The 27712-nt window shown below is 43.2% G+C and overlaps 1 protein-coding gene across 50 annotated transcripts in view; it reads left to right on the top strand.

The window, feature by feature from the left end:
- CELF2 (CUGBP Elav-like family member 2) overlaps window positions 1-27712 on the top strand; it is a 632182-nt gene that overhangs the window by 544269 nt on the left and 60201 nt on the right. For all 50 annotated transcript variants that reach the window (XM_077264514.1, XM_077264512.1, XM_077264519.1 and 47 more), the window contains 2 exons: window positions 5838-5996; window positions 8215-8278. In XM_077264514.1, coding sequence (XP_077120629.1) covers window positions 5838-5996; window positions 8215-8278 — 223 coding nt within the window. The remainder of the gene's footprint in view (window positions 1-5837; window positions 5997-8214; window positions 8279-27712) is intronic.

Here is a 27712-nt window from a genome sequence, read left to right on the forward strand (position 1 = left end):
TGCATCACTAAATCCACCATCAGTATATGATTGCATTAACAGACCCACATCAGTACTTGACTATGTCACTTGAGCCACCATGAATACATGACCAGAACCAAGAGTACTTGAATACAAGAACTAAGCTTAGTACAACAATGAATTGTAATATCAAGTTAGCCCCATAAACAATTGTATCACATTAACCTACAACTCCCGGTATGTTCTTAACAATGGTAAGGAGATACTGAGAGTTGTTATTAACAGCCATCATCAGACCATACAGGAACCACAGTACTGATGACAATTAGTATCACAAATAAACATTTACATCCAGGTACCTTATAGATTACATCTTCTTTGAAGTCATCTAAATGCTATGAGGACTTTTCACATCCACAGCTGTTCTCTGCAGATCTCCCTTTTCTCGGGTCTTTTGCGGCACATCCCGACACAGTACCCTTAAAAATAGTGTTATTAAAATGCACTCTGCAAAAAATACCTGCCCATATTATGAGCCTAAATAAGCCTCCTATGGTATATCACCTCCATTATCAGCTATAACCGCCACACCATCTGCCGTTATGAACCAGGGCCTATACCATGGCTGTCCCCTCTCTAATTTTCCATGACACTTTCTATATCTCCACACTGTCCTCCCACCATGCTAACCCCTCTCCATATCGTGCCTCCATTTCACGCTGTCCCCACTTCATATCCAGTCTCTGCCCCTTTTCACACTATGCCCTCATACTACCCAGAACACTGCCCTCTTCAACTGTAACCACTCCTCACACTGTTCCCATATACAGTATGATGGTCATCACAGCCACCCTTACGATATATTCACAACAACCCCTAATATATAGTATGGTCACCACCACAGCCCCCAATATATAGAATGATGTCCACCACAGACCCCAATAAATAGCATGAGGTACAAAACAGCCCTCATGTATAGTATGATGTCCCCATAACACCCTGTACAGTATTATCACCGACAAATAATACCCCAAACAGTATGATATTCACCAGAGCCCCTTATCCAGTCACCACAGTCCCCAGTATAATGACCACCACAGCCCCATATACAGTATGATCACCACAGCTCCTCATATACTTTGCTGTCTCTCCTTCACATCCCCTCATTTTATGGCTTCCGCACCGTCCCTCATTTTATGCCCCCCCACATTGTCTTTAATTTCATGCCCCCATGCACACCCCCTCATTTTATGCCCCCTGCACAGTCTCTCATTTTATTCTCCCCTCTGCACAGCTCTCAATGTATTCCCCCTATCTGCAGAGCACAACATTTTATCACCCTTGCAAAGCTCCTCAGTTTATTTCTCCATTTTCACAGCCCCTCTGTTCATTCACCTCCATCTGTACAGCCCCTCTGTTTATTTCCCCATCTGCACAGCACCTCATTTTATACCCTTCTCTGCACAGCCCTACAGCTAATTCCCCCATCTGCACAGCTGTCAGTTTATTGCCCCTATTTGCTTAGTCTGTTTATTCACCCTCATCTGCACAGCCCCTCATTTTATTTGCTCTCCTCTGCACAGTCCCTCATTTTATTTCCCCTCCTCTGTACATCCCCTCATTTTTTCCCCTCCTCTGCACAGCCCTTCGTGTTATTCCCCCATAGGCGCAGCCTCTCATTTTATTCCACCTTCTTTGCACAGCCCCTCATGTTATTCCCCCATCTGCGCAGCCCCTTATTTTATTCCCCATCAGCACAGCCCTGCCCCTCATTTTATCCCCCCATCTGCACAGCCCCTCATTTTATGCCCCCTGCACAGTAATATAAGAATTAAAAAAAGAAGAGCTCATACTCACATAATCCAGCTCCCGTTCCACCATCTCCTCTTGTGCTCTTGTGTGAAGTGCAGCAGTGGATGCTGGACAGCGCGATGACATCACTGCACCACGCCACCCAACATCCCCTGCGTGCGTCTTCTTTAACAAGGCACAGGCCAGATGTGGCCTGTGTCTTGCTGGAGAGCCCAGCCAAGCAGGGGAGAGATGACAGCTCTTCTGCTTCTGTACCGGGCAGCACCCACAGCCATTGTATTCATTTCTGACAGATGCGAATACAATTGAGTGTGGGGAGGGAGCGACAGCCGGAGCGCAGGTAGAGAGAGTGGTGAGCGGTGTCAGTGACTGACATCGCTCACCTCCATGCCTGCGCCCTGGCCGTCACTGTGCTGAATGTCTGCGGGCACAGGAATATGTCGGACAATCGCTGACATTCTGCAGTATTTTTTGCAAAGTGCGCCCTCCTCAGGAAGGCAGGAGGTAGCATGGGAAGCAATGTTTAGTGAGAAGTAATGAAGAAGACAGTATTTTTCTTTCCACAGTATGGGCTTGTGCACACAACCATAATAATCGGATAAGTGCTAACTGTGGTTTTGACGGATAGCACTTGTCCTCTTGTTTGTCTGTGCTCATGTCTGATTTTTTTCCTCGGACCGCCAAGGAAAAAATTGCAGCATGCATGAGTTGCCTCTGCTAATCGGATGGCACTCGGCCATTTATGTCTGTGGGTCATGGAAAACATCAAACCCCACTTGGATGACATCCAAGTGCGGTTCGATTTTCATGTAGAAGATGAAGAAACTTTTTTTTCTCCACATACAAAAAATAGCATCAAAGTGCGACTAGGATAATTGGACCAATGAGAGAAAATTGGTCGTGTGAATTTATCCTCAAACATACGGATGGAGGGATTTTTTTTTAATTCTATAATTTACAGGTCATTATTGAAGTCTATTAACAGTATCCTAGGCAAGGAGGGCACACTTGAACACTCTAGAACAGGCCTGGGCAAAGTGCGGCCCACAGGACACATCCGGCCCTCTGGCTGTCTCAGTCCGGCCCGCGGACCAAGACAGCTGAGGGGCTGGAAATCAGAGGTCCACAGGTCGCAGGGTGCCTGCCCGCTCACTATCTCCTTGTGCGGCTCTGTACTATGCCCTCCGCTGACTCCTTTGGTGGAGGAGGGGCCTCTGGCCACTTCCTCCACCAATCAGCATGTGAGCGGAGGCAGGGAGAGAAGCAGAGCACCAGGGAGTGGGACCGAGGTGAGTATGTGTTTTTTTTCTCATGTGTATGGGCTGTTTGGGTGGGCATGGAGAGGCTATGGGGGTGTGACATGGTGCTGCACACATGGGGTGACATGTTGCTGCACACATAGGGTGACATGGTGCTGTACACATGGGGCGACATGGTGCTGCACACATGGGATGACATTGTGCTGCACACATGGGGCGACATGGTGCTGCACACATGGGGTGACATGGTGCACACATGGGGGCGACATGGTGCAGCACACATGGGGTGATAGTAAAATGCAGCCCCCATAGGCAGACTTTATAGTATAATGCACCCCTATGGGCAGACTCTATAGTGTAATTCACCCCGTAGGCAGACTCTATAGTATAATGCACCCCCATAGGCAGACTCTATAGTATAATGCACACCCCATAGGCAGACTTTGTATTGTATAATGCAGCGCCCATTGCCAGACTCTATAGTATAATGCAGTCCCCATTGGCACACTCTATAGTATCATGCACTCCTCACAGGCAGACTCTATAGTATAATGCAGACCCCATAGGCAGACTCTGTAATATAATGTACCCCACCATATGCAGACTGTATAGTATAATGCAGCCCTTCATGGGCAGTTTCTATAGTATAATGCAGTCCCCCATAGGCAGAATCTATAGTATAATGCATCCCCCATTGGCAGACTCTTTATAGTATAATGCAGCACCTCATAGGCAGACTCTATAGTATAATGCAGCCCCCCATAGGCAGACTCTATAGTATAATGCACCCTCATAAAAAATAAACACATCCAATACTCACCTCTCCTCCTGGTTCCTCCGCTGCAGTGAGCACCCGCACATCTCCAGACCGCAATCACCGAGTAGTGACATCATCGCGAACACTTTCAGTGTCTGCGTCAGGGATGTCAGATCCTGAGGGGGGATGATGGGAGAGGGAGCTTGACGCTTTCACTCTCATCAATGCGGTCAGCTGTATCGACATGCAGCAGATACAGTTGAACTTCTGATGATGGGGGGGGCCCACTGCTGGAATCTGGCCCCATAGCGGCTAGGTGGCAGAGTAGCGAGTTTGATTATTCCTACTCTGCTGCAGAATTCAACTGTATTGGCATGCCGTGCACGCCGATACAGTTACAGTGGCGTAGCGCCGGGAAGGCCCCCTCAGAGCTCAGGGCCCAGGGCGATCGCCCCCTTTGCCCCCCGGTAGCTATGCTACTGCTGCAGATGAAAAGCTGTCTCCTCCTGTAGCATGTAAGACTGCACAGTTTGGGCCAGCGGCGCAGCCGTTCAACAGGTCTGAACTGTCAATCATCAGGAGGGCCCTGCCCCTTAGCAAGAAGGAAGCCAATAGGCATAGGAGTAGTGCCCTCCTGAGGAATGAACATAGGCCAACCCCCTTTAAATTAGCTCATTATATTTCATCATCATTGCGTTTTAACCACAAGCTGCCGTAGGTAAAATACAGCATAATACCCCCGTCTCTAAGCTGTAAAGCATACGCAGGGAATGATTCCTGTACATTTCATCTCCCCGAACATATTTCATTCAACAACAAAACACTTTCTCATGTCATTACAATTCTGATAATGGCATCTGCTTTTGAAACTCACAAACTTGTGAAATATGGAGCAGACAGTGAAGAATGAATACGCTGGGTATACAATGAAGAAATTGTTTTTTATGTATTGAATTGAGAGGTAGCTCCGAGAAATAGGATGTCAGCTTACAGTCAAGATATCAAGGCAAACTGCTTTGTATTTTAGCTTCATGTATTTATGATCATTTCTTTTGCTCGTTCTAAAACAGCCCCATCTGTCTGTTATCAAACCATAAGATAAACCTCTTTTATACCTGATTGTGCTCCATAATTACTGCAGTTTATGTCAGGCAGCTTACAGAATAGATAATTCATAGGAGATCATTCCCTGGCACCAACGCATTGATTCTTTAACAACAAATTATTTTACAAGTGGCAGGTCTCTAATCAGAAATATTTATTTGAATATATTTTGTGAACCTGCAAGTGGTATTTATATTCAACAACCTCCTAATAGTAGTGTGTGACTTTCAGCAGAATGTATATTCATATTTAGATAGGTACAATCATTATCCATGTATCAGTGAAGCATTGTAGCCTGGAAAGGCTTTCTTCAGGGACCGGAAGCTGAGAACCCTGACGGAGGAACACTCCAGGAGAACTGCTGTTACTCTTTAAGGGTCTCATCACCCCACAAACCTTAACTGGTTATGATGAGGCCACATGCATTTAATGCCTTGTGGTAGAATTATTTTAAGGCGCTTTAAATGAATCCATTATGGCCTGTACGATGAAGATCATCATCATGGTCTTTTTAATTAATCTAATAATTGTAGATATAGTAGGGAAGCAATGGCACGCACATTTTAATAATACACTATTACCATTTTATTATTTCCAAGACATTTGCATTGACATTAGATGGAAATTAGCAAAATATTATCCAAGATAGGTCGTTTAGACGCTGTAACAACACAAATGATGTCATATTGATGCGTTACCAATTGCAGTTACCATACATGCAATATGTTCCTACAAAGTGGGGTACAGCCTAATTGACTCCTCTATTGAACACTTTATGAACAATGTTTAGGCACTTACTAAGGTTCTGCTACCAGATATCCTTCACTGTCACTGTCATGTGGACGCCAGTAAGTAACCTAACCTGTATGCAGAATAGTGGCAGTCATGAAGTCATTACTGTATTAGTTGTTATATCCATTTTGTTGTGGTCTGTCCCATTTTAGGGGTGTTCTTCACCAATAGTGGTGAAATTTGCTGATACACAGAAAGACAAGGAGCAGAGGCGTCTACAGCAACAGCTAGCACAACAAATGCAACAGCTTAACACTGCCACATGGGGGAACCTTACTGGACTCGGAGGACTTACACCACAATATTTAGCAGTAAGTAACACGAATATTCTCGGTGGATGTATACTTGTATTTTCTGGAGATCACGACCTCAGTGGAACCTAAAATGAATCAGGCGCTTGCAGTTACGAGCTCATATGTCTTGATTAGGACAAATTCAAGGATGAACCGGAAAAGACACTTAACACGTCCCGTGCCCACATATAAGGGAGGGAGAGTTTAGTACTTACACAGTAAAGCACAGAACCCGCAGAAGACATATTAGAATTCTTTGGATGCTATTTCATATATAAATATATAAATCCAGTTTATGGGGCCGTGTCCCAGGGTGGGGGCAATTAAGTTAACCTTTGCCCTGATTAACGTAAAAGCCTAGCTACAGCTCCAGTGATGACTCCTCGACTTATAGGGAATCTGTCAGCAGGTGTTTGAAATGTAATCTGATAACAACATGACGTAGGGGCCAAGACCCTGATTCCAGTGATGCGTCATTCATTGACCTGCACACTGTCATTTTGATACAATCACAGTTGTTTCTGCTGCAGATCTAGCACTGCTCGAAATACTAAGCTCTGTATAATCCCACCCACATCACTGATTGGCAGCTTTCTGTGTACACTGTATATTGACAGGAAGCTGCTTATCAATGGTGGGGGTGGGGTTACACAAAGCAGGACTAGATGGCACCAGATACCTAGTCCGGCAGTGATAATCTCCTGCTGATGAAACACTGATGTTTTTGAAACATCAACCCACAACCTAGTAAGTGACCCCTTGCTGGAATCAGGGTCTCTGCCCCTACATCATGGTCCTCCAAGAATACATAGCAAAAACCTGCGGACAGATTCCCTTTAAGGCACCAGTTCTCTCTAATAGTTTGTCACAAGGAGCTCTTATAGTGACTACAGAAACTGCAGATTGTAGCTAGGCAAGTAGATCCTGTTTCCAATTTTATCTGAACTGGGTTGTGCAATGCGGTTGAAGGGGTTTTAGAATGTCTTCTTTTTTTATTATGCTTTTTAGGTTTATAAAAGAGCTTTTTAACAACATATTAAAAAATTCTCTCCAACCTTCTGGGGTCCACAGAACTGAAAGCCTCTGCATATAAACATTGCAGCAGGTTGGGTGGGTGTTCTTTTGTGCCCCTAGCTGCAACCATTCTACAGCCTGTGGGTAGGAGTAGACCAGGTACAGAATCATTGCAACAATGTTTATCTTCAGTGGCAATGGTAGGGATGTCATTTTTAAAAAATAATTTGTAATAAAAAATATCCCGTAATTCCTTTTATGATCATAATATAAAATATAATATGTTCTGCCTACTTAATATTACTCTTTTAAATAACTAAGTTTTGATCTTTTTATTGCATTGATTGTATCTATGATATCCATACCAATATTATTATCGGTGGTATACTATTACAAGTCTAATATTCTAAGGTATTAAGGAAACAGTTACCTGCACTCTCCTTTATAACACCGTGAAACAAAGCTGCCAAAGTCAAAACTACAGTAATCTGCCAGAATTGTGCATACACATGACTTGTAGCAAAGAAACACGTCCCGAACTTTCTACCTGTCCATAATTAATGAAGTGCTCCACATAAGAACACATGGAAAATTATACCAGCGGAATAACATGTATGCAGAGTAACTAGTTTTCTGCCACACTGACATTTAACGAGTAATTAATTTTTAACTCAAGAGGCCTTCAGGATTATTAGCACAAATCTTGGTTAATTCTTCTTTAGTATTCACGGCTCAAGCTTGAAAACAGGTAATGATAGAGATGTATTCCTGTATGTACCTATGAAGCTCAGATTTCAGCCTCTTACAGGAGAAGAAGATATTTCCGAAAGAGGGGAAAAAATGAGACTAATCTTTAAAGATGAGTTATGGTAACGACAATGCTATAGAGGGCTTTAATTAGTCGCGCTGTGTCAGTTTAAATGTATTTAACACCTGGCTGTTAAAAAGACTAAATTGATTAATTGTTTTTAAAGCAGTCATTTCATTGAGTCTCTCTAGCGCGTGTGCCTTTCTGTGCAGAGATTAGACACTGATATAGATTTACAGCTCCGACCCAGGGGACAACCTGTCCATCCGAGAGCAAAAAACTGTTTAAGAAATGGAATATATGAAAAGGGAGAAAGGGAAAAAAAAGACCTTGTGTGCAACAACGCATATCAAGCAGCCAATTTGTCTCATTGCGGATGCCTTATTGCTTGATTTCTTCTTCTTTTCCGTACAGCTCCTGCAGCAGGCCACCTCCTCCAGTAACCTGGGTGCATTTAGCGGTATTCAGCAAATGGCTGGTAAGTGGAGAAAAAAGCATTTAATTTTAGCCAATTATGCCCTATTTTCTCCAGCTCTTAAGTTCTTTTGCTCTAATGATGTTCTGTTAAAAAGGGACACCCCTCTGTTAAATTCCCAATTGAAACGCTTGCTCTCTTAGAAATGGAAAATTGAACTAACTGCTCCGAGGTTGAACAAGTAGTTTATCCTACATTAGTCACCCGCCATTTGTCCTGAGCAGCCAATTGTAAAAGGCAGGAGAGCTTTTAGTCCCTGCAGCTGCATCATATTCTAATAATGGTGACGACAAAACAACCACAGGACCTCGGTTTAACTTCTATGAAGATTGCAATGTCCTGGCAACCCATTTAGTGACAACGCAGGCATTTTACAGAAAGCAGTGAACGCTGGGAAGAAAAATGTTCTGACCTTCTTTGGCAGGGACCAAAATTACAGGCAACGAGTCAATATGGGATTAAAATCTATTTTCAACCTTGCAGAGTGGACTTGTGGCAGAGGAAGCCCAGACAACAAAATTACACAATAAACGTCCATTTTTCTTTCCTCGCTTCCCCCCCCCTCCCGAAATATAAAATTATCTTTTCGTTTCCAAAAATCAAAGCTTGCCTCTATTTGAAAGGCTGCGAGTTGAAGAATTTCTCTGTAATGAGCTGTGCCTGTTGTAGCTGATGTGTAGTGATTAGTGAAAGGTCATTCCCACTGTGTGACCTTCCATGCTGATATTCTAACTTAACATGGAGCTGCGGAAGGCAGGACGTGCGCTAAATCAGAGCTTGGATGCCCATTATGCCTGCCGTGAAAAACTGCGAGAAAGCTTTCTCTTTGTTTGATGCAAAAGCAAAACAATTTGGAGCATTAATGTGGCTGTATTTTATTTTAATCATGACCCCCACCGCATCAATGAATATGTAATCTGCACAAACAAGGACAAAACGTCTCTGTTTTTTCCACCCTGAACTGTGTAATTCTCTATTTTCTACAGTGCCCTGCCTACTTAATATTACAGGCTGGGTCTAGCCTTTGTGTGTGTCGCAGGTGCTTTTGTCCTTGTTATGCAGTATTTTTTTTACATGGTTTTCTATTATGCTTTGTACTTCACCAAAAAATAATAATTGCCCCAAAATAGAATAATGTTTCACGAGAGTTAAAACTGACAATAAAGCTCCGAGGTGGCAAAAAAGTCAATAAGTACGTAAATATAGACCACATCCATAGAAGAGGTTGACACAATGGTGTAGAATACTAAACATGTCCCATTTGGGATATGATGGGGGGCATATATTAGTTTTATTGGTTTTAATCACTGATTTCTTCATCTGCATAACATGAGATGGTCAAAAGAAATTGAGCAGTACCCAGATTCATCATGGTGATGTCCATATTTAGGGTCAACCAAGTGGTATGAAATATCTGCTGCGTATGGGCATGTTCTGATTAGTAGCGGGCACAAGGAAGTAAAGGCATAATCTCGTCTGGTTCCATGATTACTGGTTTTCCAGTTATTGTACAAAAAATGCAGAAAAACGGGGACCTGGCACTGCTCCCATTCACATGCTGTACACTTTAGCGATAATGGTTTCAGTGCCTAAATTTAGCAGCTAAAAAACGACCAATGGTGCTCACTATGAAAGAGTCAAAGACTGAGAAAAATGTAAGAAAAATCAGGTACTCACTACTTTGTTCTAAAATATTACTTTATAGTGGTTCCATAATCAGAGATTACTGGGACGATTGTTTTGCGTGAGAGTCACTTCCTCTGATCAAGTGTGACTCTCACAGTAAGGGTACCGTCACACAGTGCAATTTTGATCGCTACAACGGCACGATTCGTGACGTTCCAGCGATGCATTTACGATATCGCTGTGTCTGACACGCTACTGCGATCCGGATCCCCGCTGAGAATCGTACGTCGTAGCAGATCGTTTGAAACTTTCTTTCGTCGTCTAGTGTCCCGCTGTGGCGGCATGATTGCATCGTGTGACACAGGTTGTATACGATGTGCGCACAGTAACCAACGGCTTCTACATCGCAAATACGTCATGAAATTATCGCTCCAGCGCTGTGTATTGCAACGTGTGACCGCAGTATACGACGTTGGAGCGATACTTATACGACGCTGCAACGTCAAGAATCGTGCCGTCATAGCGATGAAAATAGCATTGTGTGACGGTACCCTAAAGGGCTGTTAGACACAATTGTCTCCGCAATCTCTGTTTATGGAACCACAATAAAGTCATATTTTAACGCAAAGTGGGGATTACCCCATTTTTCTTGAATTTTTGTTTATACCAGTGATTGCCACATTATGCAATTATTAAAATGATGATGATGGTTTGTACTGATGCTAAACTGCCTAATTAGACTGCTTTAGTGTCTGTCTTCTATTATTATCTTCTACTGTTATTTATTAGATTTTTCTGAGTATTTGATGTTCAAATACCGTATATTATAAGAAAGCACCAAAAATGAAAAAGGAAAAAAAACACTTCCGCACTGCTGTTATAAGTTAGACCCTTGAGTCTCCCTATGTTATTGCCAATTGCCGCTTTAGCCTGAAATATGGAACAAATTTACCGGGGTGCTGCTGTATAATAGTCCATAAATGATATCCAAAAAAGAAAAAAGATGAAGCGCACTCACCGGTAGTAAATCCAAGTCTTTATTCCAAGTCTTTATTCGGACATAACTTAATGTGCTGCAGGGAGGGTGTTGAAGTGCATTAAGCACGAAACAGCTGTCGTCCGAGTGTTCACCACCCTCCCTGCAGCACATTAAGTTATGTCCGAATAAAGACTTGGAATAAAGACTTGGATTTACTACCGGTGAGTGCGCTTCATCTTTTTTCTTTTTTGGATACTGTATATTATAAGAGATGAGACACTTATACATCATTGTGCTGTAGGACAGGTCCACAGTACTACCGTCCAACTGATCCAGTGATCGATTGCTACACGTCTTACCAATTATAGGTTCCTGTTTCGTCATTTGATGATTTTTTTAATCACTTTTCTTTTTGTCTTGTGAGATTGGTTGCTGTGTTTTTGCACCAAATGCTTAAATGGTACACATGCCACATGAATTTTGCACAAAATAATAAATACTCTTTATTTGTCTTTCACTGTTTTGTAAGTTTTTAGCGTAGTGTAAAAATTAATGGTATATAAAATCAATCTGGGGGAAGACCGAAGTAATTTTGCGCCCAATTTAGTGATTTTTCTTTAAAAAAAAGTTACATTTCATTAATTATGCAAAAACGTCTGCAAAAGCCCCATTGACGTAAAAATGAGAAAGATAGTTAAATATCTTCAAGAAAACTTTAAGAAAGGTGCAAATCATTTGATGATTTTGTCGCAGAATCGAAAATTAAAAATTCTGAATTATTCATACCAAAAAATTGATGGAAATGCAATGATAAATCGGGACCATAGTTCTCCTTTCTCCCCACAAGATTCTGGACTATCAGTTTTTCCTAGGTAATAATGGTTTTTAAATTGGAAATACTATTTGGGGCTATTTTAGGATTCAAAATGAATTGTTTGGGATTATATTGTTGAAATGTTGGATTAGGAACAGTTCACATCTGCATCAGCTGTTCTGGTAGAAGCCATTTTGCAGATTCTTTTTTTCTATAGGAAGAATAGCGCACTAATCTTCCATCAAAATGACAGACACCAGGACAGAACATGATAGACCACATTGCAAGAGTTCATGTACACAAACAGATAATCGATTAGACGATGAATGATGTGATAATAACTCACGACTAGTAATGGCAGACAAATGTTTACACAGCACAAGAATTGTGAATGAGATGGTTGAATAGCGATCGTTACATCGTAACATCATAGTGCACTGTGATAGTATACCATATACAGATAATCTAAACTGCAGGTTTATTCAATCTTAAATCCTGCAGGTGATACTAATTATGTTATACACATTAATTCATGAACTATTGTACAAACATTTCCGTTGATAATGAACAAAGAAAATGTTACCAAATTAGTGATAAAATGTTCGATATAATTTCACTGTTTTATAATAACATTAGCATTTGCAGTAATAGCGATGAACAATATGACATGAATCTGTTCTCGTTCCAATGCTCCGACTGCTACTGAACAGTCCCCTTGGATCAACCAATCACTGTAAACCATGCCTATCTAGGATCTGAATTTCTGCTCATTTTTTGCCGGTCAGATCATCGAATGAGAGAACATTCTCCATTTACATTGCAAAATTGTAGAAAATTGAAATATAATTTTACACTCGCCTAAATTATTTCATGCACATTTTTGGGCACATCGCTCAGTAGCTCAACCCATTCACATTAGACAATTATAATGAACAATGGGTCATTAAAGAAGCACTCCCACTCCCCACTCTTTATATTTTTTTTATTCGATGTGTGTATTTATACTTGTAATATACTGTGAATGTATTAATATACTCACCTACCGTTGATGTCTCCGGTGTCCATCGTCATTCTTCTTCTCTTTTCACTCTATGAATGAGCCGGAAGTCTCTTTTACAATGAATGCCTATGTAACCTCGTTCTAACGCTCCATAGGCTTACATTGTAAAAACCCACTGCCGGCTCACACAGAATGCAGCGTGACCCAGAGAGTCTTCAGAGGGGTAATGTCACTGAGAAGAGGAGAAGAGTCTGCAGAAGGGTGATGTCACTGAGAAGAGGAGAAGAGTCTGCAGAAGGGTGATGTCACTGAGAAGAGGAGAAGAGTCTGCATTGGGGTGATTTTACCGAGAAGAGAAGAGTGCAGTTTGGTGATGTCGCTGAGAAGAGGAGAAGAGTCTGCAGATGGGTGATGTCACTGAGAAGAGGAGAAGAGTCTGCAGAGGGGTGATGTCACTGAGAAGAGTAAAAGAGTCTGCAGAGGTGTGATGTCACTGAGAAGAGAAGAGTCTGCAGAGGGGTGATGTCACTGAGAAGAGTAAAAGAATCTGCAGAGGTGTGATGTCACTGAGAAGAGGAGAAGAGTCTACAGAGGGGTGATGTCACAGAGAAGAGGAAAAGAGTGCAGATTGGTGATGTCACTGAGAAGAGGAGAAGATTCTGCAGAGGGTTGATGTCACTGAGAAGAGGAGAAGAGTCTGCAGTTTGGTGATGTCACTGAGAAGAGAAGATTCTGCAGAGGGGTGATGTCACTGAGAAGAGGAGAACAGTCTACAGAGGGGTGATGTCACTGAGAAGAGGAGAAGAGTCTGCAGAGGGGTGATGTCACTGAGAAGAGGAGAACAGTCTACAGAGAGGTGATGTCACTGAGAAGAGGAGAAGGGTCTGTAGAGGGGTGATGTCACTGAGAAGAGTCTACAAGAGGGGTGATGTCACTGAGAAGAGGAAAAGAGTCTGCAGATTGGTGATGTCACTGAGAAGAGTCTGCAGAGGGCTTATGTCACTGAGAAGAGGAGAAGATTCTGCAGAGGGGTGATGTCACTGAGAAGAGGAGAAGAACAGTGCTGGATCCTGACGATGGTGGTGGTAGGTGAGTACATTGATACACTCACATTACATTACATGCACATATATACACATTTAAATAAACAAATTTGAGATGGGAGTGCTACTATAACATCAGAATCTGAAGAATTATTGGCATCTTTAGCCTTTGTATGAGTTTTGCTATCTAGGTAGTTTTCCTAATTTAATTTCCTTAGTTTGTTTTTATGTTTTTGTAGCATAGATAGCACATTGCATGGTATACGTCATCACAAGAATGAGAGCATAATTTCTGCAGTTCCTAATATTCTACCAAGATAGTCTATCCTCAATTGATGCACATACACTGGCAACATGGCCATCCAGTATAAGCGGCTGCTTCTTTAAATGTGCATGACTGTTTTCTAATGGGAGTTTCCTGTTTGAAGCTAGAGTTTATCACTTGAGGGTTTCTCATCTGTGCGTTTTATTGTTTTCGAGATTCTAACTTCAGTTCCAATAAGACTTTCAATATTTTTACTGGTACAAGTCTCTCCCCACAGATATTCTGTGATCAGTTGGTACAGCAACTCATTATTGCACTGGCATCTTTGAGTAATCTAAACCTGCTGTCTGACAATATAAATTGGCCTGGAGATGTAAAGATCACTGAATTATTTTCTCATCTTAACACCTGCTGGCTGTTGATGATTTTTTTTTTCCCTTTCTTATTTTTTCATATTTACTTTTTATCTAATATAGGAGTAAAGACAGACCATAAGACCCAAGGATACAGAAATCATGGTGTACAATATTTCCAGGAGCCAAAAAATAAATTTATAAGTAACTTATAAAAAGTGAATTTTTAAATTTCATTTGAAAGTAGCACAAATGACTTTAGAAAAAAAGAATAATTAAAATGTCACATACAATGTAACAAGCATTGTGATAACCAGCGGTGTAACGTGAAATTTGTGGGCCCCAATGCAAAAAGTCTTTAAATAGTAATAGTCTTTTCATATTGGCCAAAGTGACCTTTTTGGCTCCATAACTCCAAGTGTTTTTGCAACCTCTGCACCTATTATAGTTACACCCCGATAATATCAAGACAAAAATCAAAAGCGTGGACATTATACTTTTACCTTATTCATCTTTTATACTGTATATTTCAATGTATCTAACATATGTAACCACACTGGAATTGATGGCCCACAGATTCAAGAAGTCTATCAAACATATGTCTTGGGTAAAAAATAACAAAATAGCAATTAAAAATAGATTAGTGCACTTAACTAATGCTATGCTATCTGTGGAGCCAGCAAAGTTTATGGACAGTATGCGAAATCTTGGGTTGTATGAGAAGTTTTTATTTTGGTTCGGTGGTCCTCTTTGATTGGTTGGTTGGGGGAACTGTAATGTATTTCGAAAGTAGTAGATTTTGAGAAGCTCAACGTGTCCCAACAGTGTATGTGATGTGAAGCAGAAATCCATTTAGTAGACTGATTTTTACTTTTGGTACAACTATATATTACATTATTACGGAGTTTGATTTAGTTGATTTAGTAACAGTATTGGTGTTAGTATATTTCTAATTTTAATCTATATCTTCTAAGAGTTTCTATACTAGTGTAAATCAAGGCTAGGTCCTTATACGACCTGTCCACTGCCATATGGTTCTATATTGGGTGCTGCATGTCATAGAAAGTTCTCCTTAGAAGCCATGTTTCTGGGAGAGAATACCTCTATTATAGTCCTTATTTTTTGCTGGATTCCTTACGAATGTTAGCACAGTGTGCCATATTGATTAGAGCTGTACAGTAAATACTAAGCTCCGCTATGACCATATTATGTATGAGGCCTAAAGCTCTATTTACACTCATGCTTTTTTCTACTGTTACCATTAGATAAAATGTAAATAAATATTTCCTTTATCATCCCATTGATTTCAATATTAGTTTTGTATCTGCAGTTGGATTCCGTTAAGGCTCCCATACACATTAGACTGATGTCGGCCAAAGCTGCTGATTTCCATTATCCATGGGTGCAGTCTAATGTGTATGGTATTCCCGAAGAATATAGGGTACCGTTACACTAAACGATTTACCAACGATCACGACCAGCGATACGACCTGGCCGTGATCGTTGGTAAGTCGTTGTGTGGTCACTGGGGAGCTGTCACACAGACAGCTCTCCAGCGACCAACGATGCCGAGGTCCCCGGGTAACCAGGGTAAACATCGGGTTACTAAGCGCAGGGCCGCGCTTAGTAACCCGATGTTTACCCTGGTTACCATTGTAAATGTAAAGAAAAACCCCACTACATACTCACATTCCGATGTCCGTCAGGTCCCTCGCCATCAGCTTCCCACACTGACTGTGTCAGTGCCGGCCGTAAAGCACAGCACAGCGGTGACGTCACCGCTGTGCTCTGCTTTTACTTTACGGCCGGCACTCACAGTCAGTGCGGGAAGCCGCCGGCGAGGGACGTGACAGGCACCGGAATGTAAGTATGTAGTGTTTTTTTTTTTTTTTACTTTTACAATGGTAACCAGGGTAAACATCGGGTTACTAAGCCCTGCGCTTAGTAACCCGATGTTTACCCTGGTTACAAGCGTACACATCGCTGGATCGGTGTCACACACACCGATCCAGCGATGACAGCGGGTGATCAGCGACGAAAGAAAGTTTCAAACGATCTGCTACGACGTACGATTCTCAGCGGGGTCCCTGATCGCAGTAGCGTGTCAGACACAGCGAGATCGTATGTATATCGCTGGAACGTCACGGATCGTGCCGTCGTAGCGACCAAAGTGCCACTGTGAGACGGTACTGTACGAGCAAATATCGCCCTGGCATGTCTGATTATGGACTGCTAATCATATTGTCTCCCGGAGATAAGCCACCAGACATGTCTGGCAACAACAGTTTCATGGAGAACACAGGAACACCCTGTGTGTAGGAGAGCCAGCCAAGATGGCTGCCAAAGGAATGACCAGCCGAACCATCCTTTGGCTGACAGCCATCTAATGTTTATGCTAGGATTTAGAGTCCAGTTTGTCCGTTTTTGTCATTTTTGACTTACAAAATAACGTAGCATGCTACCATGTCCAAATCTGCAGAAAGCATGGCAGATAAGTCAAAAGGATCTGTCAGGCACCAATTTCAATGTATTAAAAAAACATGAAAGATCTCTCACTAACAGAATACAAAAAACTATGGTCAGCATGTGATGACCACAGTGCTAAATTTGTCATCCAAGAGCAAGAGGAAGTTGAAAGTAAGCTTCAGTCCACGGCCTGACCTTTGCTGCTTCTTACAAAAATAAATTTGCCCACATTCACATCCATATGAGCAGGATCTTCATTTCAACCATTAAAGGCAATCTGTCAGCAAATTTTTGTCCTGTAATCTGGGAGCAGAATGCTGTAGGGACAGAGACATTGATTCCCACTCACTGGCCTGCTTGTTGTAGTTCTGATAAAATTCTTGATTTATTAGCAGGATATTATCATTATAGGACTACATCCATTGCTGTGTAGTCCTCCATTTTCATGAGTTCTGTGTAACCTTATCCCAACACTGATTGGCAGCTTTCTTCATATGGACAGTGTACACAGAAAGCTGTCAATCAGGGTGTTCTCAGCCATTAGCTTAATAGTGTTAAGCCATTTAGTTGCTGGTCTTGTTCTTCGCCTTTTTCCTTCTATTCTTCCGACCATGATGTCCTTCACCAGTGACTGCTCTCTTCATATGATGTGTCCAAATTAGGCAAGTCATAGCTTGGTGATCCTTGCTTCGAATGATATGTCTGGCATGATTTGTTCAAAAACTTTTAACATGTAGACATTAACATAGTTCTGTCCTCACAACTGTATCAGCCTGTCTCTAAGCTGCAACATATTGGCATGATAAGGTCTGTATTAGACACTGAGCAGTCCATACACTCACACTATAAAGCCATTATATTATGGTTCCCCTTTCATGGCCTATGCCAATGTATGAGTGCCGCCAAGATCTAAATCCATTATCCATCAACATAATTCCCAATCATTATCCTGTGTTAACAAAATAGAATCAAAACCAGAGAAAACTGCTGAGGCATTATTAAACAAAATAATTTGAATAATTGCAATAAGTGAATATATGCTGGTTGCTATTCGCTAGTCGATCCGACCACAATTCCCACCTCTGTCAACAGTTGTTAACAGCAGAAAAAAAACAACATCTGCTTTACTCCACATATAGACCCAGCTCTGCAGTGCTTGCCTGATGTTTTATTTAACACCTGTTGTGCTGTTTTCTTCAGGTTTGCAGCTGGGAGACTTTGATAATAAAAAGCACATAGTTTATATAAAGTCTCCCTTGCAGGTGAACATAGGTTAACAAGGGCAATACATAACTCCTGTCACTATCGCATCCTCCGCACGTTATTCTCCCAGCTGTTAACATTTCTATCACTTCATGTCAAATCATTGAGTGAGAGGACTGTAAATAAACAATATCATATAACATCATTTATCGTCACAATTTTACACAATTTAAACATTGACATTTTTTAATTAGACTATGTATCGCTCCAAAAATCTGTGTTTAAGATGTGAGCTTGTGTGCTGCATACTGAAAGCCGACGCATCCAAGAGGAACCAAATTGGAGCATACGGATTAGGTGTGTTTGGATTGGATGCATAGTATACAATTTTAACACCTTAGGGACTTGGTATGTGATCCGTTCTGCCCGAATCATGGGGAAGAAGCAGAGACCAATTCTTGCATTACAATCATCTTTGTTTTATGCAGCTGCATTCCAAAGAAAAAGAACTGATTGCATGGCTGGGTGAGAAGGGACTAGTCCAGGAGGCAGGTCCCCTCTGGCTTCTCTCTGCATGCTTATGTAAGCTGAGCGGTCTCTGCCTACAAGTGTGTATGGAATAAGAACTGTCAGTCTAGATGAGCGGCCACCTTGGATGCTTAACTCAGATGTTATTGCCTTCAGTATTCACTTTATTGCTATTTATTGCACAGAGTTTTAATGCTGACTAGTGATGAGCGAGTATGCTCGTTACTCGAGTTTCTCCAAGCATGCTCAAGTGGTCTCCGAGTATTTTGGCGTGCTCAGAGATTTAGTTTATGTCGTTGCAGCTGCATGATTTGCGACTTCTAGCCAGCCTGAATACATGTGGGGGTTGCCTGTTTGTTAGTGAATCCCCACATGTAATCAAGCTGTCTAACAGCCGCAAATCATGCAACTGCGTCAACATAAACTGAATCTCCGATAAATACTCGGAGACAACCCGAGCATGCTCGGAGAGACTCAAGTAACGAGCATACTCGCTCATCACTAATGCTGACACTACTTTTACTATACTAATGGTTCTACAAGTAGGGGTGCTGCTAGAGTCAGAAAAGATAGCAGGCCCATGCTGTAATACTTTGCACACCTTCCCCCTTCCATCTCCAAAAAATGCCACAGATAACATAATGATACCTATCTAAGTATAGATAATGTAGTAGATGTCACCTGCAGTCCTCATAGCTAACACGGCAATAAGTCTCTGAGTACAGATAATGTAGTAGATATTACCTGCAGTCCTATGTTACCTCATAGATAACACAGCAAAAAGTCTTTGAGTGCAGATAATGTAGTAGATGTTACCTGCAGTCCCATGTAATAACACTGAATACAGATATTGCAGTAGATGTCACCTGCAGTTCCATGGAACACCACAAATAACACAGTGATGCCTCTCTAAGTAAAGATAATGTAATAGATGTTACCCGCAGTCCTATGTTACCTCATAGCTAACACAGCAATAAGTCTCTGAGTACAGATAATGTAGTAGATGTTACCTGCAGTCCTATGTTACCTCATAGATAACACAGCAAAAAGTCTTTGAGTACAGATAATGTAGTAGATGTTACCTGCAGTCCCATGTAATAACACTGAATACAGATATTGCAGTAGATGTCACCTGCAGTTCCATGGAACACCACAAATAACACAGTGATACCTCTCTAAGTAAAGATAATGTAATAGATGTTACCCGCAGTCCCACGTAACACCACAGTTATAGTAATAACTCTGAATATTGCAGTAGATGTTACCTGCAGTTCCGTGGAACACCACAAATAACACAGTGATACCTCTCTTAGTATAGATAATGTAGTAGACGTCACCTGCAGTCCTGTGTTACCTCATAGATAACACAGCAATATGTCTCTAAGTACAGATAATGTAGTTGATGTCACCTGCAGTCCTGTGTTACCTCATAGATAACACAGCAATAAGTCTCTGAGTACAGATAATGTAGTGGATGTTACCCGCAGTTCCATGTAACACCACAGTTATAGTATTAACTCTGAATACAAGTATTGCAGTAGATGTTACCTGCAGTTCCATGGAACACCACAGATAACAGAGTGATACCTCTTTGAGTACAGGTAATGTAGTTGATGTTACCTGATGTTACCGAGTCCTACGTAACACTATGGACACTATGTGCACAAACACTCCCATGTGGTCACAACCCTGTTTTGCTTAATAGAAGTGTCCTCTATCTGTGAGCTTACAAATCAAGCTTTCGGGACTTCTTAGGTCCTTAGGTCCTCAGTCCTTCCCCACCAGTTTTATTTTGGGGACCTATCCATAGGATAAGTCAGCAATATGATATATACACTCTAAAATTCACTAGAAGAGTGACAACATTGTTCTTATAATTTTTAAAGGGAATCTGATTAGATATTTATACAACTCAAACTAAGGAATGGATGAAACAGAACTTGACTTTGCTATTACAGCCTCATATATATGTTGTAAGAAAGCAGGAGGTAAGGTCATGGAGGGCAGATAAGGGTCACCGAGGTGGCTGGCCTCGGTAATGTATGTTTTAATTTGACTGGATTTGGGTCTGGGATTTAGGAGCACCCAAAAGAGTCTGGGTGGAAAAGGTTGTTCCCATAATGCAGCACGAGGCTTGCAGGCCTAATAATACAGCAGATGAGGTATCTCAGTGCTGTACAGTTTGGGCTGGGGCCAAAGAGAGATATTTGTTTAGTGAACACATTTAAAACTGCTTAAGCTTATGCTGCCTGGAATACCGAGATTGGCGAGGCTTCTACATTTACTTTGTTTTATTGCATGAGGAAAGAACTATTTGTGTTGTTCATTTGTACAGAAGGTATGCTGTTTCATTTTGGAGTTGTAAAGTTAACTAGATGGGCATTTCCGGAAGGAAATACATGGTGCTTGAACAGCGCTGTCAGCTACCAATGAACCTCAGGATCATGTCTGGCATGCAGGGCCCTTCCCCAGGGTAGTCATTTTGACATGCAGGAATCCTTGGTAGCCACTTTGGTGCACACAGCTTCTCGGTAGCCACATTGGCCACATCCCCCTATATACAAACACCACTCATATATACAGACATCCCCTTATATTCAGACATCTCCCTTATATTCAGACATCCCCCTTATATACAAACATCCCCCTTATATACAAACATCCCCCTTATATACAGACATCCCCCTTATATACAGACATCACCCTTATATACAGACATACCCCTTATATACAGACATCCCCCTTATACACACATCCCCCTATATACAGACACCACTACTATATACATACATCCCCCTTATATACAGACATCCCCCTTATATACAGACATCCCCCTTATATACAGACATCCCCCTTATATAGAGACACCCCCCTTATAGAGGGACAGCCCCCTTATACACAGACATCCCCCTGTATACAGACATCCCCCTTATATACAGACATCCCCCTTATATACAGACATCCCATTATATAAAGACATCCCCCTTATATACAGACATCCCCTTATCTACAGACATCCCCCTTATGTAAGACATCCCCCTTATATACAGAAATCCCCCTATATACAGACATCCCCCTATATAGAGACACCCCCTTACATACAGACATCCCCCTATATACAGACATCCCCCTTATATACAGACATCCCCCTTATATAGAGACACCCCCTTATATAGAGACACCCCCTTATACACAGACATCCGCCTATATACAGACATCCCCTTATATACAGACATCCCCCTATATAGAGACGTCCCCCTTATATACAGACATCCCCCTTATATACAGACATACCCCTTATACACAGACATCCCCCTTATATACAGACATCCCCTTATATACAGACATCCCCATATATACAGACACCACTCCTATATACAGACATCCTCCTATATACAGACATCCCCCTATATACAGACATCCCCCTTATATACAGACATCCCCCTATATACAGACATCCCCCTTTTATACAGACATCCCCCTATATACAGACATCCCCCTTATATACAGACATACCCCTTATATACAGACATCCCCTTATATACAGACATCCCCCTTATATACAGACATCCCCCTATATACAGACATCCCCCTATATACAGACATCTCCCTTATATATAGACATCCCCCTTATATACAGACATCCCCCTATATACAGACATCCCCCTTATATACAGACATCCCCCTATATACAGACATCCCCCTTATATACAGACATCCCCCCTATATACAGACATCCTCTTATATACAGACATCCCCCTTATATACAGACATCCCCCTATACACAGACATCCCCCTTATATACAGACATCCCCCTATATACAGACATCCCCCTATATACAGACATCCCCCTTATATACAGACATCCCCCTATATACAGACATCCCCCCTATATACAGACATCCCCCTATATACAGACATCTCCCTTATATATAGACATCCCCCTTATATACAGACATGCCCCTTATATACAGACATCCCCCTTTATACAGACATCTCCCTTATATACAGACATCCCCCTTATATACAGACATCCCCCTTATATCCCCCTATATACAGACATCCCCCTATATACAGACATCCCCCTATATACAGACATCCCCCTTATATACAGACATCCCCTATATACAGACATCCCCCTATATACAGACATCCCCCTATATACAGACATCTCCCTTATATATAGACATCCCCCTTATATACAGACATGCCCCTTATATACAGACATCCCCCTTTATACAGACATCCCCCCTATATACAGACACCCCCCTTATATCCCCCTATATACAGACATCCCCCTATATACAGACATCCCCCTTATATACAGACATCCCCCTATTTACAGACATCCCCCTATTTACAGACATCCCCCTTATATACAGACATCCCCCTTATAAACAGACATGCCCCTTATATACAGACATCCCCCTTATATACAGACATCCCCCTTATATATAGACATCCCCCTTATATACAGACATACCCCTTATATACAGACATGCCCCTATATACAGACATCCCCCTTATATACAGACACCCCCCTTATATACAGACATCCCCCTTATATACAGACATCCCCCTATATACAGACATCCCCTATATACAGACATCCACCTTATATACAGACATCCCCCTATATACAGACATCCCCCTTATACACAGACATCACCCTATATACAGACATCCCTCTTATATACAGACATCCCCCTATATACAGACATCCCCCTTATATACAGACATACCCCTTATATACAGACATGCCCCTATATGCAGACATCCCCCTTATATACAGACACCTCCCTTATATACAGACATCCCCCTATATACAGACATCCCCCTTATACACAGACATCACCCTATATACAGACATCCCTCTTATATACAGACATCCCCCTATATACAGACATCCCCCTTATATACAGACATCCCCATTATATACAGACATCCCCCTTATAGACAGACATACCCCTTATATACAGACACCCCCCTTATATACAGACATCCCCTATATACAGACATCCCTCTTATATACAGACATCCCCCTATTTACAGACATCCCCCTATATACAGACATCCCCCCGTTACTTATCACACAGGGGACCGGGGGTGCACTTACTTTTCACACACGGGATCGGGGGTGCACTTACTTTTCACACACGGAATCGGGGGTGCACTTACTTTTCACACACGGGACCGGGGGTGCACTTACTTTTCACACAGGGGACCGGGGGTGCACTTACTTTTCACACATGGGACCGGGGGTGCACTTACTTTTCACACACGGGACTGGGGGTGCACTTACTTTTCACACACGGGGCCGGGGGTGCACTTTTCACACATGGGACCGGGGGTGCACTTACTTTTCACCCACGGGGCCGAGGGTGCACTTACTTTTCACACACGGGACCAGGGGTGCACTTACTTTTCACACAAGGGACCGGGGGGTACACTTACTTTTCACACAGGGGACCGGGGGTGCACTTACTTTTCACACACTGGGCCGGGGGTGCACTTACTTTTCACACAGGGGACCGGGGGTGCACTTACTTTTCACACACGGGACCGGGGGTGCACTTACTTTTCACACACGGGACCGGGGGTGCACTTACTTTTCACACACGGGGCCGAGGGTGCACTTACTTTTCACACACGGGGCCGTGGGTGCACTTACTTTTCACACACGGGACCGGGGGTGCACTTACTTTTCACACAGGGGACCAGGGGTGCACTTACTTTTCACACACGGGGACGGGGGTGCACTTACTTTTCACACACGGGACCGGGGGTGCACTTTTCACACACGGGACCGGGGGTGCACTTACTTTTCACACACGGGTCTGGGGGTGCACTTACTTTTCACACAAGGGACCGGGGGTGCACTTACTTTTCACACAGGGGACCGGGGGTGCACTTACTTTTCACACACGGGACCGGGGGTGCACTTACTTTTCACACACGGGGCCGGGGGTGCACTTTTCACACATGGGACCGGGGGTGCACTTACTTTTCACCCACGGGGCCGAGGGTGCACTTACTTTTCACACACGGGACCAGGGGTGCACTTACTTTTCACACAAGGGACCGGGGGGTACACTTACTTTTCACACAGGGGACCGGGGGTGCACTTACTTTTCACACACTGGGCCGGGGGTGCACTTACTTTTCACACAGGGGACCGGGGGTGCACTTACTTTTCACACACGGGACCGGGGGTGCACTTACTTTTCACACACGGGACCGGGGGTGCACTTACTTTTCACACACGGGGCCGAGGGTGCACTTACTTTTCACACACGGGGCCGTGGGTGCACTTACTTTTCACACACGGGACCGGGGGTGCACTTACTTTTCACACAGGGGACCAGGGGTGCACTTACTTTTCACACACGGGGACGGGGGTGCACTTACTTTTCACACACGGGACCGGGGGTGCACTTTTCACACACGGGACCGGGGGTGCACTTACTTTTCACACACGGGTCTGGGGGTGCACTTACTTTTCACACAAGGGACCGGGGGTGCACTTACTTTTTACCCACGGGTCTGGGGGTGCACTTACTTTTTACCCACGGGGCCGGGGGTGCACTTACTTTTCACACACGGGACCGGGGGTGCACTTTTCACACACGGGACCGGGGGTGCACTTTTCACACATGGGACCGGGGGTGCACTTACTTTTCACCCACGGGGCCGGGGGTACACTTACTTTTCACACAGGGGACCAGGGGTGCACTTACTTTTCACACACGGGGCCGGGGGTGCACTTACTTTTCACACAGGGGACTGGGGGTGCACTTACTTTTCACACACGGGGCCGGGGGTGCACTTACTTTTCACACACGGGTCTGGGGGTGCACTTAATTTTCACACACGGGTCTGGGGGTGCACTTACTTTTCACACACGGGACTGGGGGGTGCACTTACTTTTCCACCACGGGACCGGGGGCGCACTTACTTTTCACCCACGGGACCGGGGGCGCACTTACTTTTCACACACGGGTCTGGGGGTGCACTTTTCACACACGGGGCCGGGGGTGCACTTACTTTTCACACACGGAAGCGGGGGGTGCACTTACTTTTCACCCAAGGGACCGGGGGCGCACTTACTTTTCACCCACGGGACCGGGGGTGCACTTTTCACACAGGGGACCGGGGGTGCACTTACTTTTCACACACGGGTCTGGGGGTGCACTTACTTTTTACACACGGGACTGGGGGTGCACTTACTTTTCACACACGGGTCTGGGGGTGCACTTACTTTTCACACACGGGTCTGGGGGTGCACTTACTTTTCACCCACGGGACTGGGGGCGCACTTACTTTTCACCCACAGGACCGGGGGTGCACTTACTTTTCACCCACGGGTCTGGGGGTGCACTTACTTTTCACACACGGGACGGGAAAGTGTCAGTCACTTTATTCTGATGTTTGACTTTGATAAATGATCATGTCCTAAAATGGACACCGTACATTTGCATAGCTGCCATGTTTGGAATTTGGAAGGTCAAGTTGGGGGTAATGGACAGTTCGCCATTATTTCCTATGGGGAAATGTTTTTTTAAAATGCGATTTTTAAAAAAACTACAAATCAGATCGACTCTAAAAATACATAGCACACCTGTCCCCACCGAGGCCTCCGAAATGTTGCCTGAACGGGGTATCTGCGCCGAGCGGTTCGGGCCGCATTAATTGCGGAAAACGCGGAGAAGAATAAGAAAATATAAGAAATCGGATTACAATATGTTGCTTGAACCTAGGAGGTTCAAGCACCATAATTATGGACAATAAACTACATGCAGTTGCGATATAAAACCCTGTGTCACATATATATCCAAGCGGCTATCAGAGAATTGAAAGCCTACAATGTAGAGAACTGTCTGGGTATCAGGATGGGGAGAAGCCGCTGGGGACACCGTTTGACTTTTTGAACACAAAATTGACTGTACCCAATGGCAGGTGGCATGTCACGTTTGGAGACCTCCTGATGTACCTAAACAGTGGAAACCCCCCAATTCTAACTCCAACCCTAACACAGCCCAAACCCCAACCTTAACCCCAACACACCCCTAACCCTAATCACAACCCTAACTATAACCACAACCCTAACCCCAAAACCACTCTAACCCCAACACCCCAACCCTAACCCCATCACCCAATCCTAACCCCAACACAAAGCCAACTCTAGCCCCAACCCTAATCCTAGCTCTAACCCTAGCCCTAACCCTAGCCAAACCCTAACCCTAGCCCAACGGTAACCCTAGCTCTAACCCTAGCCCCAACCCTAACCCTAGCTCTAGCCCCAACCCTAACCCTAGCCCCAACCCTGACCCTAATGGTAAAAAAAAATTTTTTACTTTATTATTTTTTACCTAACTAAGAGGGTGATAAAGAGGGTTTGATTTACTTTTTTTACCACTGTGATAGGGTCTATCACAATGATAAAAATGAACCAATAGGAAAAATCTATTGTTGCCGGGTGCCATCCGGCAGAACTCGGCGGGCGCACTGCGCATGCGCCTGTCATTTTCTTTCCGGAAGAAGATGCCGGGGGATAGAGCCAAAGGTCCAGGGACACTGGATGTACCAGGGGGGCAAGAGGGATCCCATTTCTCTCTCCTCTTGTATGCTATATCATATCAGAGGAGAGAGAAATAAATGGGAAATCAGAATTTTTTTTTTGCGGTCGCCTTTATTTGGTGAATAACAGCAATCGCAACACTGGGGACGTTAAAAACCGACCCGAATCATGTTGATTTTCCGGCGCTGGGGGGAGCTATATCCTTATTTCTCAGTGCCGTTAAGCGGCGCTGAGAAATAAGTACCCTTAACTGCCACCGTTAAAAGGCATATTGGCGGTCGTTAAGGGGTTAACACTGTGGAGAGATTTTTCAAAACAAGCGCAAGTCAATAGTGTAGAAAAACATTTCCATATACTAATAAATTAGTATATAACTACAGTGGGGAAATAAGTATTTGATACACTGCATTGCAAGTTTTCCCACATACAAGGAATGGAGAGGTCTGTAATTTTTATCGCAGGATGAGTACAACCCCAAGAACACCGTCCCAACTATGAAGCATGATGGAGAAACATCATACTTTGGGGGTGCTTTTCCACAAAGGGGACAGAATGACTGCGCCGTATTTCAGAGAATATAGA

The sequence above is a fragment of the Ranitomeya variabilis genome, chromosome 5 (assembly GCF_051348905.1).
Source record: "Ranitomeya variabilis isolate aRanVar5 chromosome 5, aRanVar5.hap1, whole genome shotgun sequence".
Taxonomy (NCBI): Eukaryota; Metazoa; Chordata; class Amphibia; order Anura; family Dendrobatidae; genus Ranitomeya; species Ranitomeya variabilis.